Source organism: Ahaetulla prasina, chromosome 5, assembly GCF_028640845.1.
Source record: "Ahaetulla prasina isolate Xishuangbanna chromosome 5, ASM2864084v1, whole genome shotgun sequence".
Lineage (NCBI taxonomy): Eukaryota > Metazoa > Chordata > Lepidosauria > Squamata > Colubridae > Ahaetulla > Ahaetulla prasina.
In genome coordinates this window covers 181,746-201,166 of record NC_080543.1, presented here as the reverse complement: position 1 = coordinate 201,166, position 19,421 = coordinate 181,746, and the positions used below count along the sequence as shown (strand labels likewise).

The window sequence follows — 19,421 nt, the reverse complement described above, 5'->3', positions numbered from 1 at the left end:
TCTTCTCGCCTGTCCCCGGCATCCAAAGGCGCTTGGCTTTTTTCACCGTATCATAGTTCATTCTTACCCATTAGCCCGTCTCCCATGAACCGGTCTCCGTTCTGCTTCCAAGAAGCCCCTGGTTTCTTTTCTAAGAGAGAGGCATCCCAGCCCAACTTCGGAAGCAGGTTTCAGAAACCCTGTTGTGCCAAACGCAGTTGGCCTTTGGCCGAACAGGGTGCGGCGGCAGCCAAAAAAGCCAACATAATCCTAAACTGCATTAACAGAGGGATACAATCAAGATTAAGTGAGGTACTAAAGCCCTAGTAAGACCACACCTAGAGTACTGCATCCAGTTTTGGTCACCACACTATAAAAAACGATGTTGAGACTCTAGAAAAAGGGCAGAGAAGAGCAACCAGGATGATGAGGGGACTGGAGAATAAAACATAAGATGAACAGTTGCAGGAACTGGGCCTGGCTAGTCTAGTGAAGAGAAGGACCAGGGGAGACAGGATAGCAGCCTTCCAATATTTGAGGGGCTGCCACAGAGAGGAGGAAGGGGGTCAAGCTGTTCTCCAAAGCACCCGAAGGCCAGACAAGGAATCATGGATGGAAACTGACCAAGGAGAGATTCAACCTGGAAATAAGGAGGAATTTTCTGACCGTGAGAACAATCAACCAAGGAAACAGAAGTTGCCTTTGGAAGTTGTGGGAACTTCATCCCTGGAGGCTTTCAAGAAGAGAACTGGACTGCCATCTGTCGGAAATGGTGTAATAAGGTCTCCTACTTGGGCATGGGGTTGGACTAGATGACCTACAAGGTCCCTTCCAACTCTTGTTAATCTGTGAAATTCTGTAGAAACAAGCAGGGTTTGGTTTCTCACGAGCTGAAGTGTGAACTCCTAGTGCGGGGACAGCAGAGAAAGTGACCGATGAGCCAACCAGAGGAAAAAAGAGTGTTAAAAAAAAGGCGGGGATAGTACTGGGTAGGTAGTTTTCCACTTACGACAGTTCATTTAGTGACCATTCTAAAGTAGAACGGCACTGAAAAAAGGGACTTACACCCAGTTTTCACACCTATGACCGTTGCAGCATCCCCATGGTCACGTGATCAGAATTCAGGCACTTGGCAACTGACTCATATTTATGACGGTCACAGTGTTCCCAGGGGTCACGTAATTTCTCTTCTCTTCTCTTCTCTTCTCTTCTCTTCTCTTCTCTTCTCTTCTCTTCTCTTCTCTTCTCTTCTCCTCCCCTCCCCTCCCCTCCCCTCTTCGCTCTTCTCTCCTCTCCTCTCCTCTCCTCCCGTCCCCTCCACCCCTCTCTTCTCCTCTCCTCCCCTCTCCTCCTCTCCTCTCCTCCCCTCTTTTCTTCCTCTTTTCATTCCTTCCCCCCTCCCTCTCCTCTCCTCCCCTCCCCATCTCCCCTCCCCTCCTCTCCTCTTCTCTCCCCTCCTCTTTTCTTCCTCTTTTCATTCCTTCCCCACTCCATCCCTCCCTCCCTTCCTTTCTCTCCTCACCTCTCCCCTCCTCTTTTCTTCCTCTTTTCATTCCTCCCTCCCTTCCTCTCCTCTCCTCCCCTTTTCCAATTCTAAGGAATGTTAAATTGCTAGCTTTAAAAAACAAAAACCTTCCCATTAAAGTCACATGGCAGGGACTCCAGGCAATTCACGGAGAGAGGAACTGATGAGGAGTGGGGGATTAATTTATTAGCGTCCTCTTGTGGAATCAATAGAAACCTTTAAAATTCCTTTCTTGAACCCACAATCCTCCACACACATTTATTTATTTATTTATTTATTTATTTTGTCACAACAATATATATAAGTATCATACAGAAAAGATTATAAACTCCTGGAGGCCTTCCAACCATTGGAGAATTCCGCCATAAATTTAGAAACTTTGCTAAAAAGGAAAAACCGAGGGTATTCACAGTGTGTGTGTGTGGGGGGGGAGAGAATAGAGTTTGCAACCTTGTGATTTTTGTTACCAAAGAGGGGAGGGGAGAGGCAAGGGCCACCCCACACCTGCATGGACAGGATTGGGATAAAGAAAGCCAAGGAGAAGAAAAGAAAGATGGCTGCAAGTTGGTCTGTGTTTTGGTGCAGGATTTGGGTCTGGCCAGTCTAGAGAAAAGGAGGACCAGTGGGGACATGGTAGCATTCTCCCAGTATTTGAGGGGCTGCAACAAAGAAGGGGGGGTCAAGCTATCCTCCAAAGCCCCTGAAGGCAGGGCGAGAAGCAACGGATGGAAAGTAATCCAGGAGAGAAACAACCTGGAATGAAGGAGAAACTTCCTGACAGTGAGGACAATTAACCAGGGGAACGGCTTGCCACCAGAAGTTGTGGGTGGCTTTCATCCCTGGAGGCTTTGGACAGTCGTCTGATCTCTTTTGTGATTGACGGTCACTTGTCAATCTCTTTGGACAGAGATTGGACAGTCGCTTAGTCTGAATTGGTCTAAGGTTGGGAGGGGGTTGGACTAGAAGACCTCCAAGGTCCCTTCCAGCTCTCTTGAGATTGTTTGATGGCCTTTGCTGACGGAGGTTCTTTCTTCCCCAGGAGGCCCTGTTGAGCTTCGGTTCTGTGATTGAGTTCTCCAGCCTCCGGGAAGTCATCAAAGATGCCATCGCTTCCGTCCTCCCGAAAGTGGTAAGTGCTTGGAGGGACCTTCAGGGAGAGGGGCTGGCGGGGTTGTCTTTCCTCCAGGCACACCTGTACAGGTGAGTCATCCACAACCTGTCATGGACTCACCTGAGAACCTCAAAAGCACAGAGGTCAGCTCACTTGCCTTGACCTCCTTGGTGGATGCTGAACCCTGGCCGAGCAAGCAGTTCATTCCAACGTTCAATCTCCTGTCTCCTGCTTAAGAACGTACAGCACAGGTAATCCTCGACATACAACCACAACTGAGCCAAAAATTTCCGTTCCTAAACGAGACAATGGTTGTTAAGTGAGTTTCGCCCCATCTTTATGACCTTTCTTGTCACAGCCGTTAAGCAAATCACTGCCGTCGTTCAAGTGAATCACGCGGCTGTTAAACGAATCTGGCTTTCTCAGACTCTGCTTGTCAAGAGGTCGCAGAAGGCGATCACATGACCGCAAAAAAAGGGAGGGGGTCACATGACTCCAGGACACTGCAACCGCCATAAATACATGTCAGTTGACAAGCGCCCAAATTTTGATCACGTGACCCAAGTTTTGGGTCACGTGATTTTGGTCATGTGCCCCAAGGGTCGTAAGTGTGAAAAACAGACATTGCCGTTGTAACTTCCAACGGCCACTACATGAATGGCTATAAGTCGACAACTACCTGCATTATGGATTTTGCTAATTGGGAAAGAAAGAAAACAATGGGCTTGATTATTTATTTATTTATTATTATTATTATTTGCATTTATATCCCACCCTTCTCCGAAGACTCAGGGCGGCTTACACTATGTTAACAATAGTCTTCATTCTATTTGTATATTTATATACAAAGTCAACTTATTGCCCCCAACAATCTGGGTCCTCATTTTACCTACCTTATAAAGGATGGAAGGCTGAGTCAACCTTGGGCGGTGGGATTAGAACCTGCAGTAATTAAGATATGATCCACTACTTTGAACCAATCAATAGGTCCCTGAGATGCAGAAGGTAATGTGAGACCTCTTTGATGGGACGTGGTGGAATGTAGCCTGGATTCCCAAGAGGGAGGGGCTGCATTCTAGAGCAGGGGTCTCCAACCTTGGCAACTTGAAGACTTGTGGACTTCAACTCCCAGAATTCCTCAGCCATCAAAGACCAAGAGACAGCAAAGATTTGATAAATTTATTTATCAAATTTGATAAATTTGATAAATAAATTAGAGAGCCTGTGTGAGAGAAAGAGGGTGAGGACAGCTGCTCCTTAATGGTTTCCAGAGTATACCTTTCATGATGCAAGTACGGTAGTCGCTTTAATTTGGGCAGATTTCTGTCTGTAGGTAAGGAACAATCAAAGAAACTCCAGTTTTGGTCGGCACAATGTAAAAAAGATGTTGAGACTCTGGAAAGAGTGCAGAGAAGAGCAACCAGGATGATTAGGGGACTGGAGGCTATAAAACATATGAAGAACGGTTGCAGGAACTGGGCCTGGCTAGTCTAGTGAAGAGAAGGACCAGAAAAGACATGATAGCAGTCTTCCAATATTTGAGGGGCTGCCCCAAAGAAGAGGAAGTCAACCTATTCTCCAAAGCCCCTGAAGGCAGGACAAGAAGCAACAGGTGGAAACTAATCAAGGAGAGAAGCAACCGAGAATTAAGGAGGAATTTCCTGATTAACCAGTGGGACAGCTTGCCACCAGAAGTTGTGAATGCTCCAACACTGGAAGTTTTTAAGAAGAGATTGGACAGCCATTTGTCTGGAATGGTATAGAGTCTCGTGCTAAGGGCAGGGGGTTGGACTAGAAGACCTCCAAGGTCCCTTCCAACTCTGCTGTTCTATTCCATTCCATTCCATTCCATTTAAAAGTAATTCTGCATTTCTTGTTTGGTTTGAGGGGTCCTGACTGGGAAAGTTTGGCGGTGAGGAACATCTAAGGAAGGGTTGGTGACACCACCTATGATTCAGTTCCATTCCAAAAAGAACCCTAGAGAGATTTATGCTCCTTATCTGTGTAGGAACCAAACAGTTTCTTTACTCCAACTTTTATTTTTCACATCTCAAGATTTTGAGGGTTGGGTGTTTTTTTCCCCCCAAGTCTCAATTTTCTGAAATTTGGTTTACTGAGTCAACTGCCAATTCCTATGTTCTTCTAGTGGGAACAAGGGACCAAAACGATTTTCACCCCTCCCAGCTTAAAAAACTCAAAGGAGCTTTTGGGTTTCATTGTGTCTATAATAATAATAATAATAATAATAATAATAATAATAATAATAATAATAATAATAATAATAATAATAATAATAATAATAATAATAATAATAATAATAATAATAATAATATTTTAATTTGTATACCGCCCTTCTCCCGAAGGACTCAGAGCGGTGAACAGCCAGAATAAAATACAAAAGGAACAATACATACAACACTAAGAATAACCCTTAAAAAACTTATTCAAATGGCCAAATTTAAAATACAATAACACCCTATAAAATTGACAAAAAATTTAAAACCCATAAAATCAAATTAAAATTTTAAAAATCAAGCCAGTCCAGCAAGGCGGAATAAATAGGTTTTAAGTTCGCGGCGAAAGGTCCTAGAACCCCATGCGTGTCTTCTGCTATGAACTTACTCATCTCTCCCCACAACTCGTACCGTAAGGCTCGGAGAACAAATTAGCAGCTTAATCAACTTATAAAAAAACGCAGTCTGATTCAATTGTAGTAGGGCAATTATTTTCCATCAAGCTTATTAAGATGGAAATCAGCAACCTGTTCGTCTATTGGCTCCTGCCACACAGAACCGAGCATGGATGTCGTTAAGATAAAATAATTAAAACCAGGGAATGACTGCAAATCGGTGCATCTCATTCGACGCTGACAAAATAGAATAGAATAGAATTTTTTTATTGGCCAAGTATGATTGGACGCACAAAGAATTTGTCTTGGTTCATAGGCTCTCCATGTACATAAAAGAAAAGATATCTTCATCAAGAATCATAAGGTACAACACTTAATGATAGTCGTAGGGTACAAATAAGCAATCAGGAAACAATATCAATATAAATCATAAGCATACAAGCAACAAAGTTACAGTCATACAGTCATAAGTGGAAAGAGATTGGTGATGGGAACTATGGGAAGATTAATAGTAGTGCAGACTTAGTAACTTGTTTGACAGTGTTGAGGGAATTCTTTGTTTAGCAGAGTGATGGCGTTTGGGGAAAAAACTGTTCTTGTGTCTAGTAGTTCTGGTGTGCAGTGCTCTGTAGCGTCGTTTTGAGGGTAGTTTATGTTCAGGATGTGAGGGGTCTGTAAATATTTTCTGAGTTGGCACAGAAAGAACATTCTTTGTTGTGCTTTTTTAATGATGTTTTTGATGTTAGCTGTCCATTTTAGATCTTGCAATATGATAGAACCTAGAAATTTGAAGTTCTCCACTGTTGATACTGTGTTGTCTAGTATTGTGAGAGGTGGAAGTATGGAAGGGTTTCTCCTAAAGTCTACCACCATTTCTACGGTTTTGAGTGTGTTCAGTTCCAGATTGTTTTGGTTGCACCACAAGGCTAGTAGTTCGACCTCTCATCTATATGCGGATTCGTCATTGTCTCGAATGAGACCAATCACTGTTGTGTCATCTGCGAACTTCAGTAGCTTAACAGATGGATCATTGGAGATGCAGTCATTGGTATACAGAGAGAAGAGAAGTGGGGAGAGCACACAGCCTTGGGGGGCCCCTGTGCTAATTGTACAGGTATTTGATGTGATCTTGCTTAGCTTCACCTGCTGCTTCCTGTTTGTTAGGAAGCTTATGATCCACTTACAAGTGAGTTCAGGTACCTGTAGCTGGTTCAGCTTAGTTAGAAGAGTGTCTGGAATGATGGTATTGATCTTGCGCAATCCTGCATAAAATCTGGCCATGTCCAACAACCTCTGCTTCGTCTACGCACAGCAACATCTTTTGGATTTTTGGGCGATCTTGATATCCCAGCTCAACCCTGAGACCCTGTCCGGGGTGTTGAAGCCCAACTGCACATACCAGGGTGTGATTGAAGCCACACAACTTTATTCTGCACAGAAGGATGATATGTTGAGACTCTGGAAAGAGTGCGGAGAAGAGCAACTAAGGTGACCAAAGGCCTGGAGACTAAAAGATAAGAGGAACGGCTGCGGGATTTGGGTTTGGCCAGTCTAGAGAAAAGAAGGATTGGGGAGGGGGGACATGATAGCAGTGTTCCAGTATTTGAGGGGCTTCCCCGAAGAAGTGGAAGAGGTCCCCCTATCCTCCTAAGCACCTGAATAAGGCAGGACAGGAAGCAACGGAGGGAAACTAGTCAAGGAGAGAAGCAACCTGGAATTAAGGAGAAACTTCCTAACAGTGAGGACAATTAACCAGTGGAACAGCTTGTCACCAGAAGTTGTGGGTGCATCACTGGGGGTTTTAAAATGAGATTGGACAACCATTTGTCTGAAATGGGATAGGGTCTCCTGCCTGAGCAGGGGGCTGGACTAGAAGACCTTCAAGGTCCCTTCCAACTGTCTTATTCTGTATTCCTCTCAGAGTCCATCTGTTATTGTTGCTTACAAGCAACCGAAGCACAAAACTCACAAACTTGAACGTCATGTGTTACCCGCTTTTGCCACACTTTGGCTAAAACTCCTATACCCTTTACAAGGGCCTCTGGTGGCTCAGCAGATTAAGTCTGTCTGTTATTAACACAGCTGCCTGCAATTACTGCAGGGTCGAGTCCCACCAGGCCCAAGGTTGACTCAGCCTTCCATCCTTTATTTTTAAATCAGTCTCAATATCTCGATTTCTTCTCCCTTCTCATTACAATGTTTTTAAAAAAATTTCCAGCTGGCCTTCAGCAATAAACAGTAGACAGAGAATTGTAACACTTTCGTTTTCAACTGCGTAGCTCATTAAAGAACGATCGCCATTTTCACTTTGAAGTCAAATCCAAAACTTAAAAAAAAAATAATAACAGGGAATTGATTGATTACTTTCTTTTATAATTAGAGCTCTCCTGTTTCTGTTCAGTCCGGTATTATCTTCTTTAAGTTAAAATTGGTCCCGGAAGTTGGTCGCGGCAATTAGGTCTGCCGGAGCAGGAAAAAAGCCTCAGATCTGGAGCACTTTGAAGTTCTGAGGGGGCTTAACCCTTCGAGCCCCCTGGTATCTTCCAGGAGCTCTAGGGAAGCTCTACCTCTGCTTCCTTTTGCTCACCACCGCTTCTTCTCCTGAAGAGGGGGGTTTCCGAACTGCTGGACAGCTGATTGTCGCTGTCTTAGCAGTCCAACATGATCCAGAGGTTGGTGACCAGAAAGATCACCTCCATTGCCAACGGAGCCAACCAGGAAGCCTTCCATCCTTTATATGGTAGGTAAAATGAGGACCCAGATTGTTGGGGGGGCAATAAGTTGACTTTGTAAATTATAGAGTGAGACTATTGCTTAACACAATGTAAGCCGCCCTGAGTCTTCGGAGAAGGGCGGGATATAAATTCAAATAAAAAAAAAATACGAAGGTTTTTCTTTGAAGACGTTTCGCTTCTTATCTAAGAAGGTTCTTCAGCTCTTTGGGACAACCATGACCTGGATGACTAAGAATCTCCACAGACATTTACAAATTCTAAGGTTAACTGCAATATTAAAAAGGTAAAGGTTCCCCTCGCACGTATGTGCTAGTCGTTCCTGGCTCTAGGGGGCGGTGCTCCTCTTTGGCTCCAAAGCCGAAGAGCCAGCGCTGTCCGAAGACGTCTCCGTGGTCATGTGGCCGGCAGGACTCAACGCCAAAGGCGCACGGAACACTCTTCCCTTCCCACCAAAGGTGGTCCCTATTTTTTCTACTTGCATTTTTTACGTGCTTTCGAACTGCTAGGTTGGCAGAAGCTGGGACAAGTAGGGAGCTCACCCCGTTACACGGCAGCACTAGGGATTCGAACCGCTGAGCTGCCGACCTTTCGATCGACAAGCTCAACATCCTAGCCCCTGAGCCACTGTGTCCCAACTGCAATATATTTCATAATATAATGATCACTTCAGCAAGTCCTACGTTGTACAGGTAATCCTCCACGTACAATTCGTTTAGTGACCGTCCAAAGTTACAACACCATTGGAAAAGGTGACTTATGACCATTTTTCACACTTAACGACTGTTGCAGCCTCCCCATGATCACCTGATCAAAATCCGGACGCTTGGCCACTGACTCGTATTTATGACGGTCGCAGTGTCCAGGGGTCACGTGATCCCCTTTTGCGACCTTCTGACTAGCCAAGTTCAGATTCACTTAACAACTGTGTCACTAACTTAACAACTGCAGTGATGCCCTTGTGGCAAGCGAGGTCGTAAAATGAGGCAAAACTCCAGAATTTTCGGGTTCCATTGCGGTCGTACGTGGAGGACTAGCCATATATCGAATTGCACGTTCTTGCCAGTCGCTCTGATAAGGCATTGGCTCCGAAGTTTTCGTTAAAAGTCAGACGAATAATCATATTATGCCTTGGTTGATTGATTGACAGCCTGGTTCTTTATCCAGGATGAAAGCAAGGGAACAAATGAGCTTTGGATTCTTTCAGCTGGGGGGGTGTGTGTGGAAAAACCCACCATTTTTTTTAAGAGGGAGTTGTAAAGCTGTTGAGGGAAGCCTCTTCTCCATCCGTTTGCTGACTCAGCAGCGAGGAAGATCTGGCCTTCATCAAGGTCAGAGAGAAAGAAATTCACAAAGGATTGAAGGTTTTGCAAATCCTCGGGCTTTGATCCGGCCGCCCCTGGAGGGGATTTTTAAGTCCAAAGGGTTACCACGCTCCATCTAAAAGAGGCCGCCTCCTCAGTCCCGTTACGGGACGTTCCAGGATCTCGTTTACACATTGCAAGCTCGTTTTGTTCTTAAAGTCTTTTTTTTTTTTTTAATTATCTGCAGAGAAAATAAACGAGCGCTCCAGGGTCTACAAAACCTGTATCGATTCAGAATAGAATAGCAGAGCGGGAAGGGGCTTTGGAGGTCTTCTAGTCTAGCCCCCTGCTCAAGCAGGAGACCCTATGCAAGGGGTCTGCAACTTTAAACACCCAAAGAGCCATTTGGACCCGTTTCCCACAGAAAAGAAAATACCGGGAGCCACAAAACCCTTCCCGTGCCTGACTATTTTTTGAGCCGCCACAAAACTAGCATCAGTAGTTGAATTAAATGTTCTGTTTTCTTCTGAAACTTTTCTTTTGTTGGATTTATCCATGATTGGCCTACCGGGGGTTGAAAAGCTCAATAAATCACATGCCGGGGACTGTCGCACATTGGCAGTTGTGACACATATTTTGAGTGACAGGGAGTCGCAGCAGAGGGGTGAAAGAACCACATGCGGGTCCAGAGCCGCAGGTTGCTGACCCCTGCCCCTATCCCATTTCAGACAAGTGGCTGTCCAGTTTCTTCTTTAAAAACCTCCAGTGATGGAGCACCCACAACTTCTGGTAGCAAGCTGTTCCACTGGTTAATTGTCCTCACTGTTAGGAAGTTTCTCCTAAATTCCAGGTTGCTTCTCTCCTTGATTAGTTTCCATCCATTGTTTCTTGTCCTGCCCTCTGGTGCTTTGGAGGATAGGTTGACCCCCCCCCTCTTCTTTGGGGCAGCCCCTCAAATACTGGAAGGCTCTTATCATGTCCCCCCCCCCAGTCCTTCTTTTCTTTAGACTAAATCATTTCCGAATGGGACTCTCTGTTATAAAACCTAGAAAAAAATAGAACAGAATTCTTCAGCCTGTTGAGTAACTGATGGGTAGCATTGATTACTTTCTGACTAATATATGCATCATGCGCCGTTTTGGGTATTTTTCCTGTTCATTTTCAAACCATCGGTGTATACTTCAGGAGAACATAAATCTCTTTTTGAAAAGAAAAGGGAAAGCGGGGGGTCCCCCAGAAGAAAATTAACATTTGAAATAGCTCGAATCCAAAAAGGACCCAATGTAGCAGATAAGAAGATCACCTGGAAGTACAATAAAGCTTGCTTTATTGAAGAGGCCCAATAGATGTGGAATAATCAGGGATTTTTTTTTGCATTTGATTTCATATTACAGCAGGTGTAATGTGTAATGTACAGCCTCCAAAGGCCTTCCTTTAATGGCGGTTTGGTACAGGAAGTTCTCGCTTTATGGCCACTGAAGGAAAAAGGAGGAGGAGGAGTGTGTGGTCCCTGATAATCTCTGAGCTAGGTTCTTTTCTTGAAGATGTTTCATGACTCAACTAGGGAATGTTATCAGTGCTAGAAGGGAGTGGGGTTTGTAGAAAGGAGGAGGAGGATTACTGTGGGGTCCCTGATGCTCTCTGACTCTTTTCTTGCAGATGTTTCATGACCCAACTAGGGAACATCATCAGTGCTAGTAGGGAGGGGGGGTTGCTCTCTTTATTCAGTAGTGCTTTGTTCTGTCAGTGTTGGTGGGTTCATTGATTAGGCTAATGTTTACTGTTGGATTATTTGTCTGAGTTGGTCGTTCCTTGGTTTGGGGACATTGTTTACATCTTGGTTTTGTTCCAAGTATTAATCTGGATGTTAATCTCTGCTCATCCGGGTGCGGATTGCTGGAAAGCTGGTGTGTTTTTGGACGATTTGTTTACTACTTAGGTTTTCGATGATTTCTTGTGAATGGGGGTGTAAACGTCATTTATCTCTACGTCCCTGTTGATGGCCCGTTTGTCTGAGGGCCAGAACTTCCAGGAATTCTCTGGCATTTTTGGCTTGGTTTAGGATGCTCACCTCTTCCCACTGTTGAAAGTATGAAAATGCTTTTTATCCTGCTGAGCATGTGAGTTTTAATGCAGTAGTATTTTAACTTTTCTCCTTTTTTTCTGGAAATTAGAAAAAAGCACAAAATGGGGTCTGCGTATCTTTTTTTCTTCCTTCCTTCCTTCCTTCCTTCCTTCCTTCCTTCCTTCCTTCCTTCCTCCCTCCCTCCCTCCCTTCCTTCCCTTCCTCCCTCCCTCCCTCCCTCCCTCCCTCCCTCCTTCCTTCCTTCCTCCTTCCTTCCTTCCTTCCTTCCTCCTCCTCCTCCTTCCTTCCTTCCTTCCTTCCTCCTCCTCCTCCCTCCCTCCCTCCTTCCTTCCTTCCTTCCTCCTTCCTTCCTTCCTTCCTCCTCCTCCTCCTCCTCCCTCCTTCCTTCCTTCCTTCCTTCCTCCTCCTCCCTCCCTCCCTCCTTCCTTCCTTCCTCCTTCCTTCCTTCCTTCCTTCCTTCCTTCCTCCTCCTTCCTTCCTTCCTTCCTTCCTTCCTCCTCCTCCCTCCTCCTTCCTTCCTTCCTTCCTTCCTTCCTTCCTTCCTTCCTTCCTTCCTTCCTTCCTCCTCCTCCTCCTCCTCCTTCCTTCCTTCCTTCCTTCCTTCCTTCCTCCTTCCTCCTCCCTCCTTCCTTCCTTCCTTCCTTCCTTCCTTCCTTCCTTCCTTCCTCCTTCCTCCTCCCTCCTTCCTTCCTTCCTTCCTTCCTTCCTTCCTTCCTTCCTTCCTCCTCCTCCTCCTTCCTTCCTTCCTTCCTTCCTCCTCCTCCTCCTCCCTCCTTCCTTCCTTCCTTCCTTCCTTCCTTCCTTCCTTCCTTCCTTCCTTCCCTTCCTCCCTTCCTCCCTCCCTCCCTCCCTCCTTCCTTCCTTCCTTCCTTTGTCAATCATATATAAGATAACAGGTAAAACATAATTTGGATACATGAAAAGTGTCAGCTTTCCAGAAAAACCCCCTGGGTGATTTGGACTGTCAAAAAGAATAAGAAAAAAGGAATTTTAGGACAGGAACGGTAGGCACGCAGGTGCGCTTATGCACGCCCCTTACAGACCTCTTAGGAATGGGGTGAGGTCAATAGTAGATAGTCTTTGGTTAAAGTTTTGGGGGTTTGGGGAAGAATTAGATTTGGCATCTTTTGGAGAAAATAAACTGGTGTTTACGGATCAGCCCTAATCTTCTGCTCTAAAATGTATAAAATCAATGGAGAAGTGTTGGATCTTTGAGGAGGGTTATGAGAATGCAACCCTTGACATTTTTCAACCAGAGTTTAAAGGCTTACCATGCTGTCTGATTATGGTTTATTTAATGAGTGTTCTGGATACAGTCCGGCAGTTTTCTTGGCTGGCCTACAGAGTTCTCTCCGATATATATATTAGTTCCTTCTTTTCTAATACTTTGTTCCTCGTTTTCTCATTATATATTTTGGAAAGAATATAAAAAAGAGATTATGCAAATAAAAGAATCAAGTGTGGGTCATAAAACAGAGGCAGAGAAGCGACACCTTCTGAAATATAAAACGGACACATTCTAATACAGCATTAAAAATTAAACATAAAATTTAAACAGAAGTACCCGGTTGACAGAATTCTGGTCATTAAAAAGGATAGCAAATAGTAAAAACATACAGTAGCGTACGTTATATAGGTAGTCCTCGACTTATGGCCACAATTGAGCTCAAAATTTCTGTTGTTAAGAGTTCAGAAGGAGTTGATTGTTTGGAAAAAATTGCAATTATCTTTGCTGGGGAGAATTGCTGCTATTAAAATGAATGTTTTACCTAGATTTTTATTCCTCTTTCAGATGATACCAATAATTAAGAAAGATAAGAATCTTGAGGAATGGCAGAAGGGAATTAACAAATTTGTATGGGAAGGTAAAAAAGCTAGGGTTAAAATGAAAATAATTCAAGATTCTCGGGAAAGGGGAGGTTTAAAAATGCCTAATTTTAAATTATATTATGAAGCAGCTGCTCTCTCTGCAATAAGTGATTGGTTTAATTTAACAGAGGACAGAATTTTGAATATAGAAGGTTATGATTTGTTATATGGATGGCATGCATATTTAATTTATGACAAAAAGTGGATAAGGCCTTTAAAAATCATGTGCTAAGAAATGCCCTTCATGTGTTTGGAAAAATACTCTTATAAACTAAATTATAAGGTTCCTATATGGGCAAGTCCTAGACATACAGTAGAAAATATAAACATAGAACAGAAGCAGGAAATGATTACATATAAAGATCTTTTGTATACTGAAAGAGGTAATTTGCAGTTAAAATCTCTGCAAGTATTAAGAGAGGAAGGAAAAAATTATACTTGGTTTCAATATGAGCAATTACATGCTAGATGGAAGGAGATCAAAAATTGGTATAGAGCAGAACGAGGGAAATTTGGTAAAGCAAATTAGAAATCAGTCTCAGGAGCATATAAAGAGATTGTATAATGTGTTACTTGAAATAGATTCTGAAAGGGACTTGGTAAAGGACTGTATGATAAAGTGGGCACAAAATTTTCAGGAGCCAATATTATTGGAAACGTGGGAAAAATTTGGGTTAGAAATGTTAAATTCACGAGCACAGAATCTGAGGAAAATTTTTATAAAATGTTTTATAGATGGCATCTAGATCCTAAAAATTATCGTGTATGTATCCAGAAATGCAAGCAAAATGTTGGAGATGTAATTGTGATGACGCTACATATTTTCACATTTGGTGGACTTGTAAGGACATAAAGGCCTTTTGGATAAAAATTTGGTGGATTTTACAAAATGTTCTGAAAAAGAAGATAAAGTTCCTGCCGCAATTTTTCTTGTTGGGAATTATTACGGATTGTACAGTAATTGAGACTAAATTGATTTTAAATCTAATAACTGCAGCAAGATTACTAATAGGACAATATTGGAAGAAAAAAGAAGTACCAACAATACAAGAATGGATATTGAAAGTTGCCAATTTGGCTGAGATGGCGAAGATATCAGCCTTTTTGAAAGACAATACGCAAGAAAGATACTTAAAGGAATGGAAAAAATGGATTGACTATATTCAACGCAGATATAAGACTAAGAGTTATCAGACTGTTTTGAATGATTATGATGTATTATTTTGATTGCTTTTGGGGAAGTTAGGAATTGATGATTGTAGGGGTATAATTAAGTTGGGACGAAAACTTTTAGCATATGTTTGTTTTACTTTTAACTATACCTTGTGCTCGTTCCGGGAAGTCGGGGGAGGGGTTGCGAAGGAGGGGAGGAGGGGGAAAGGGGGAAAAAAAATTTTTGTAAAACTTTTTGAATAAAAAAAAAAAAAAAAATTTCTGTTGTTAAGCGAGATAATTATGTTCCCCTTTATGACCTTTCATGCCACAGATGTTAAGTAAATCCGGGAATGGGTTATTTTATCCTATTATTTTATTAATTTATTATATGATTCTCTATTTTATTAGTTTTATTGCTTTGTATATGAGGTTTTTATATATAATAGAATAGAATTCTTTATTGGCCAAGTGTGATTGGACAACAAGTAATTTGTCTTGGTGCAGAGGCTCTCAGTGTATATAAAAGAAAAGGTACCTTCATCAACGTACAGCACTTACAACACTTAATGATAGTCATCGGGTACAAATAAGCAATCAGGAAACAATATCAATATAAATCATAAGGATTGCCAGCAGCAAAGTTACAGTCATTCAGTCATAAGTGGAAAGAGATGGGTGATGGGAACGGTGAGAAGATTAATAGTAGTGCAGATTCAGTAAATAGTCTGACAGTGTTGAGGGAATTATTTGTTTAGCAGAGTGATGGCCTTCGGGAAAAAACTGTTCTTGTGTCTAGTTGTTCTGGTGTGCAGTGCTCTATAGCGTCGTTTTGAGGGTAGGAGTTGAAACAGTTTATGTCCTGGATGCGAGGGATCTGCAAATATTTTCACGGCCCTCTTCTTGATTCGTGCAGTATACAGGTCCTCAATGGAAGGCAAGTTGGTAGCAATTATTTTTTCTGCAGTTCTAATTATCCTCTGAAGTCTGTGTTTTTCTTGTTGGGTTGCAGAACCGAACCAGACAGTTATAGAGGTGCAAATGACAGACTCAATAATTCCTCTGTAGAATTGGATCAGCAGCTCCTTGGGCAGTTTGAGCTTCCTGAGTTGGCGCAGAAAGAACATTCTTTGTTGTCCTTTTTTGATGACGTTTTTGATGTTCGTTGTCCATTTTAGATCTTGTGAAATGTTAGAACCCAGAAATTTGAAGGTTTCTACTGAGGTTTTTATATTCTTGTAAGCCGCCTTGAGTCACCCTGCAATTGGTGACTCAATATACTTTTTCTAAAGTAAATAAGTAAATGAGCAAGTAAATGAATAGATGGGTGGATGAATCAGTCAATGCAGCTGTTAAGTGAGCCATGCGGTTGTTAAGTGAATCTGTCTTCCTTGATTTGACTTTGCTTGTCGGAAGCCGGCTGGGAAGGTTGCAAAATGGGAATCCAGGATGCTGCAGCTGTCATAAGTTCATGCCAGTTGCCAAGTGCAAGGGCCTCTGTGGCTCAACAGGCTAATGCAGTCTGTTATTAACAGCAGCTGCCTGCAATTACTGCAAGTTCAAGCCCCACCAGGCCCCAGGTTGACTCAGCCTTCCATCCTTTATAAGGTAGGTAAAATGAGGACCCAGATTGTTGGGGGCAATAAAAGTTGACTTTGTATATAAATATACAAATAGGATGAAGACTATTGCTTGACATAGTGTAAGCCGCCCTGAGTCTTCGGAGAAGGGCGGGATATTAAATGCAAATTTAAAAAAAAAAAGTGTCGATCACATGACCGTGAGTGATGCTGCACGGATCAGAAATGTGAAAAAAAAACACCTGTCATTTGTTGCAATGCTGTTATAACTTTGAACAGTCACTAAACGAACGGTTGTAAGTTGAGGAATACCTGTATAGCAAATCAATATAAGGAAACCGAGATAAGTTTGTTTCCTGAAAAATCTTCCATTCAGGCAGTAACTAGGTCAGGCTTTTTGCTCAAATAAAGCTGGCCAGGTGCACCTACCAAGACTTTGGTGACAATGCCGGGTTGAGTAACGGAACTGCAGAGTTGGAAGGGACCTTGTAGGTCATCTAGTCCAACCCCTGCCCAAGCAGGAGACCTTATACCATTCCAGACAAATGGCAGTGCAGTCTCTTCCTAAAAATCTCCAGTGATGAAGCATCCACAACTTCTGGTGGCAAGGAGTTCCACTGGTTAATTGTCCTCCTTCTCAGGAAACATCAGAAAAAATAGAATGGACAACTATTTGACTGGGATCATAAAAGGACTTGTGGGTGTATGCATTATTTGTTTGTTTGTTTGTTTGTTTATTTTCTTGTCATGTTTATGTCGTGCCGGGTGAAATCTACTTACCTTCCTTCCTGGTTAAAACCAGGAAGTAACGACAGCCGGGCAGGTGGGTAGAGCCTCGCACCGCGATTGCTACCGGTTCTCCGAACTACCAGCCAAGATCGTACGGGATCGTGTGATCCGGTCTGAACCGGGAGCATTTCACCTCTGATGTAGTGTATATTGGAGGTTGTCGTGTCCCCCTCCCCCTCCGACAGCCGGGTCTGGGAAGTCCGTATCAAGCGTGGCCACGAAGCCTCTGCAGCTTTGCCAAAGTCCTGTCAGATTTCTCACGGCAGGCAGGAATCCAAGGTGTGACTTCAGCAAACCAGATGAGACTTTGCTTGACTCAAGGAATGCCAAAAAGCAGATCCTTTATATAGGCTATGGGGTGTGGCTCCATGACTCAGCACTTATCCAGGCCTGCCCCTCCCTTCCTTCTGCTGACGTCGCCTCTCAGATCTCCGGAAGCGAGGATCCTCCCACTTTAGATTGTCTTCTGCTGTTTGAGAAAGGGAGGGGTCAGAAGGAGTAGGTCCGGGTAATTCCAATCCCTGGCTGACTTCCTCTGATGGCTGTGGCCAGGGCTGGGGGCTGGAGGCATGCCAGGCCGTTCCTCTTCATTATCAGACTCTGACTCTTAATCCGATAGCAGGCCCGGCAGGAGGGGGGAGGGGCCCGGCTGAGGAGAGGAGGGAGGACAGAGGTGGTGACTCTTTGAGAGCTGCATGCCAATCAGTGTACATTTAAAGTGACAATAAAGTCATTCTAAGTTAAGTTCTAAGACTTCTGCTTTGGGGAGGGGGTTGGTCTAGAACAAGGGTCTCCAACCTTGGCCAGTTTAAGACTTGTGGACTTCAACTCCCAGAATTCCTCAGCCAGCTTTCCAAGAGACTTGGAACTCTGGGAGTTGAAGTCCATAAGCTAAAGTTGCCCAGGTTGGGGACCCCTGGTCTAGAAGACCCCTATGGAAGACCTTTTCCACCCCTCCTGCTTCTGTGATTCTATGATTCTAATCGGCCCTTTTGTTTGAGATATCTCTATTTTAAGGACCGTCTTACCGTGTTCATCGGTTTCCCATCATGAAACGGAGAGAAATTACACCTTCACGGCGAGAGAGATGTTTCGAGGGCTACATAAGCGGGTCTCCATGAGTGCTGCGGTGGCCTAGAGGTGGCGCTCTCAGCTCACAATCCGGAGGCTGTGAGTTCGATCCTAGGTAGAGGCCAGTGGTGGGTTTCAAAAATTTTACTACCGGTTCTGTGGGTGTGGCTTGGTGGGTGTGGCATGGCTTGGTGGGCGTGGCTTGATGAGCATGGCTTGGTGGGCGTGGCAGGGGGGGAGGATACTGCAAAATCTCCATTCCCTTCCCACTCCTGGGGAAGGATACTGTAAAATCTCAATTTCCTCCCGATCAGCTGGGACTTGGGAGGCAGAGAATAGATGGGGGCGGGGCCAGTCAGAATTTTTACTACTGGTTCTCCAAACTACTCAAAATTTCTGCTACCGGTTCTCCAGAACCTGGTCAGAACCTGCTGAAACCCACCTGTGGTAGAGGCAGATATTTCTCTCTCTCTGGGCACAATGAGAATATACCAGTATCTGCTGAACGAAACTCCGCATTGGCAACAGGAAGGGCATCCGGCCAGTAAAAACATTCTGCTAGCTCCATTCAGTTGCCCAGACTCCACCCTGCAAGGGATTATGGGGCTGTTAGATGATGGTGGTTGTGGTGATGATGATGATAGGGTCTCAAAGGGCCAGGTGTGACCTGGGGCTGCAGGCTGCAGTGCCAACTCCCGATTCTTGCCAGTGATGTCCACAGCTCAGGAAAAAAATTATTTCCCTCTTCCTCTCTCCTGGCAGGAGTTGAGCAGCCCTTCTTAAGTCGATGTAATTGAATTACCGAGCCGCTGTACCTTTTTCAGACTGAATTAGAAGGCTAATGGGCTATGTTGTCATCTTCTAATTTTATTCTTCTCGGCTGAACCTCCTGGGGTGGAGGGTGGAGGAGGAGGGAACAAAGTTATGAATTCATCTTCTGTTTTTGAAGAAGGAGAGAAAGAAAGAAAAAATCAGTAAGAAACATAGCGCAGCCTTGTAGAATAAGGAGCAATTGACTCCTGGCAAGAAAAGGAGAATTTGCATCTCATGAGGTTCTGCTTTGGTCTCCAGTCAGGGATGGAAGACTCATAAGGCTGGAAGGGACCCTCGAGGTCATGTAAACCAGCCCCTTTGCTCAGGGCTGGGTCTACTACAGAATCTCTGCCACATGGCCATCCGTGGTCTCCATGAAGGCTTCTGAAGGAGGAGGACAACTCCCCGCCACGATTTAGCCTCTTCCACAGAGAAATGACTTGTACATCAAGGTAACAGGTAGCAGAGTTGGAAGGGACCTTGGAGGTCATCTAGTCCAATCCCCCTTGGCTCACGCAAGAAGGGTCTTCTTGTGGTCTACCTTGGACCTCTGCAGAGAATCAGAAAGATGACCTTGATGGAGATATCCAGGCTTTCCTTGACCAGGCAAAACAAAACAAAAAAGCAATGAAGTATTTTTAAAGTCCAGAGCATCTGGATAGCATCCAGAAATCTTTCAGACCAAAGTCACTGGAGTGTAAGGAGGAGGAGGGGAGCCACCGAGGGCCAGAAGTACAAGATTGATGTCAGCTGCACGAGGAAGAACCTGACCATGAAATCA

General features: G+C 44.0%; 1 protein-coding gene across 4 annotated transcripts in view; it reads left to right on the top strand.

Annotated features, from left to right (window-relative positions):
• Positions 1 to 19,421, top strand: part of PDE2A (phosphodiesterase 2A) — a 243,949-nt gene that overhangs the window by 101,183 nt on the left and 123,345 nt on the right. For all 4 annotated transcript variants that reach the window (XM_058185121.1, XM_058185118.1, XM_058185120.1 and 1 more), the window contains one exon: positions 2,544 to 2,633. In XM_058185121.1, coding sequence (XP_058041104.1) covers positions 2,544 to 2,633 — 90 coding nt within the window. The remainder of the gene's footprint in view (positions 1 to 2,543; positions 2,634 to 19,421) is intronic.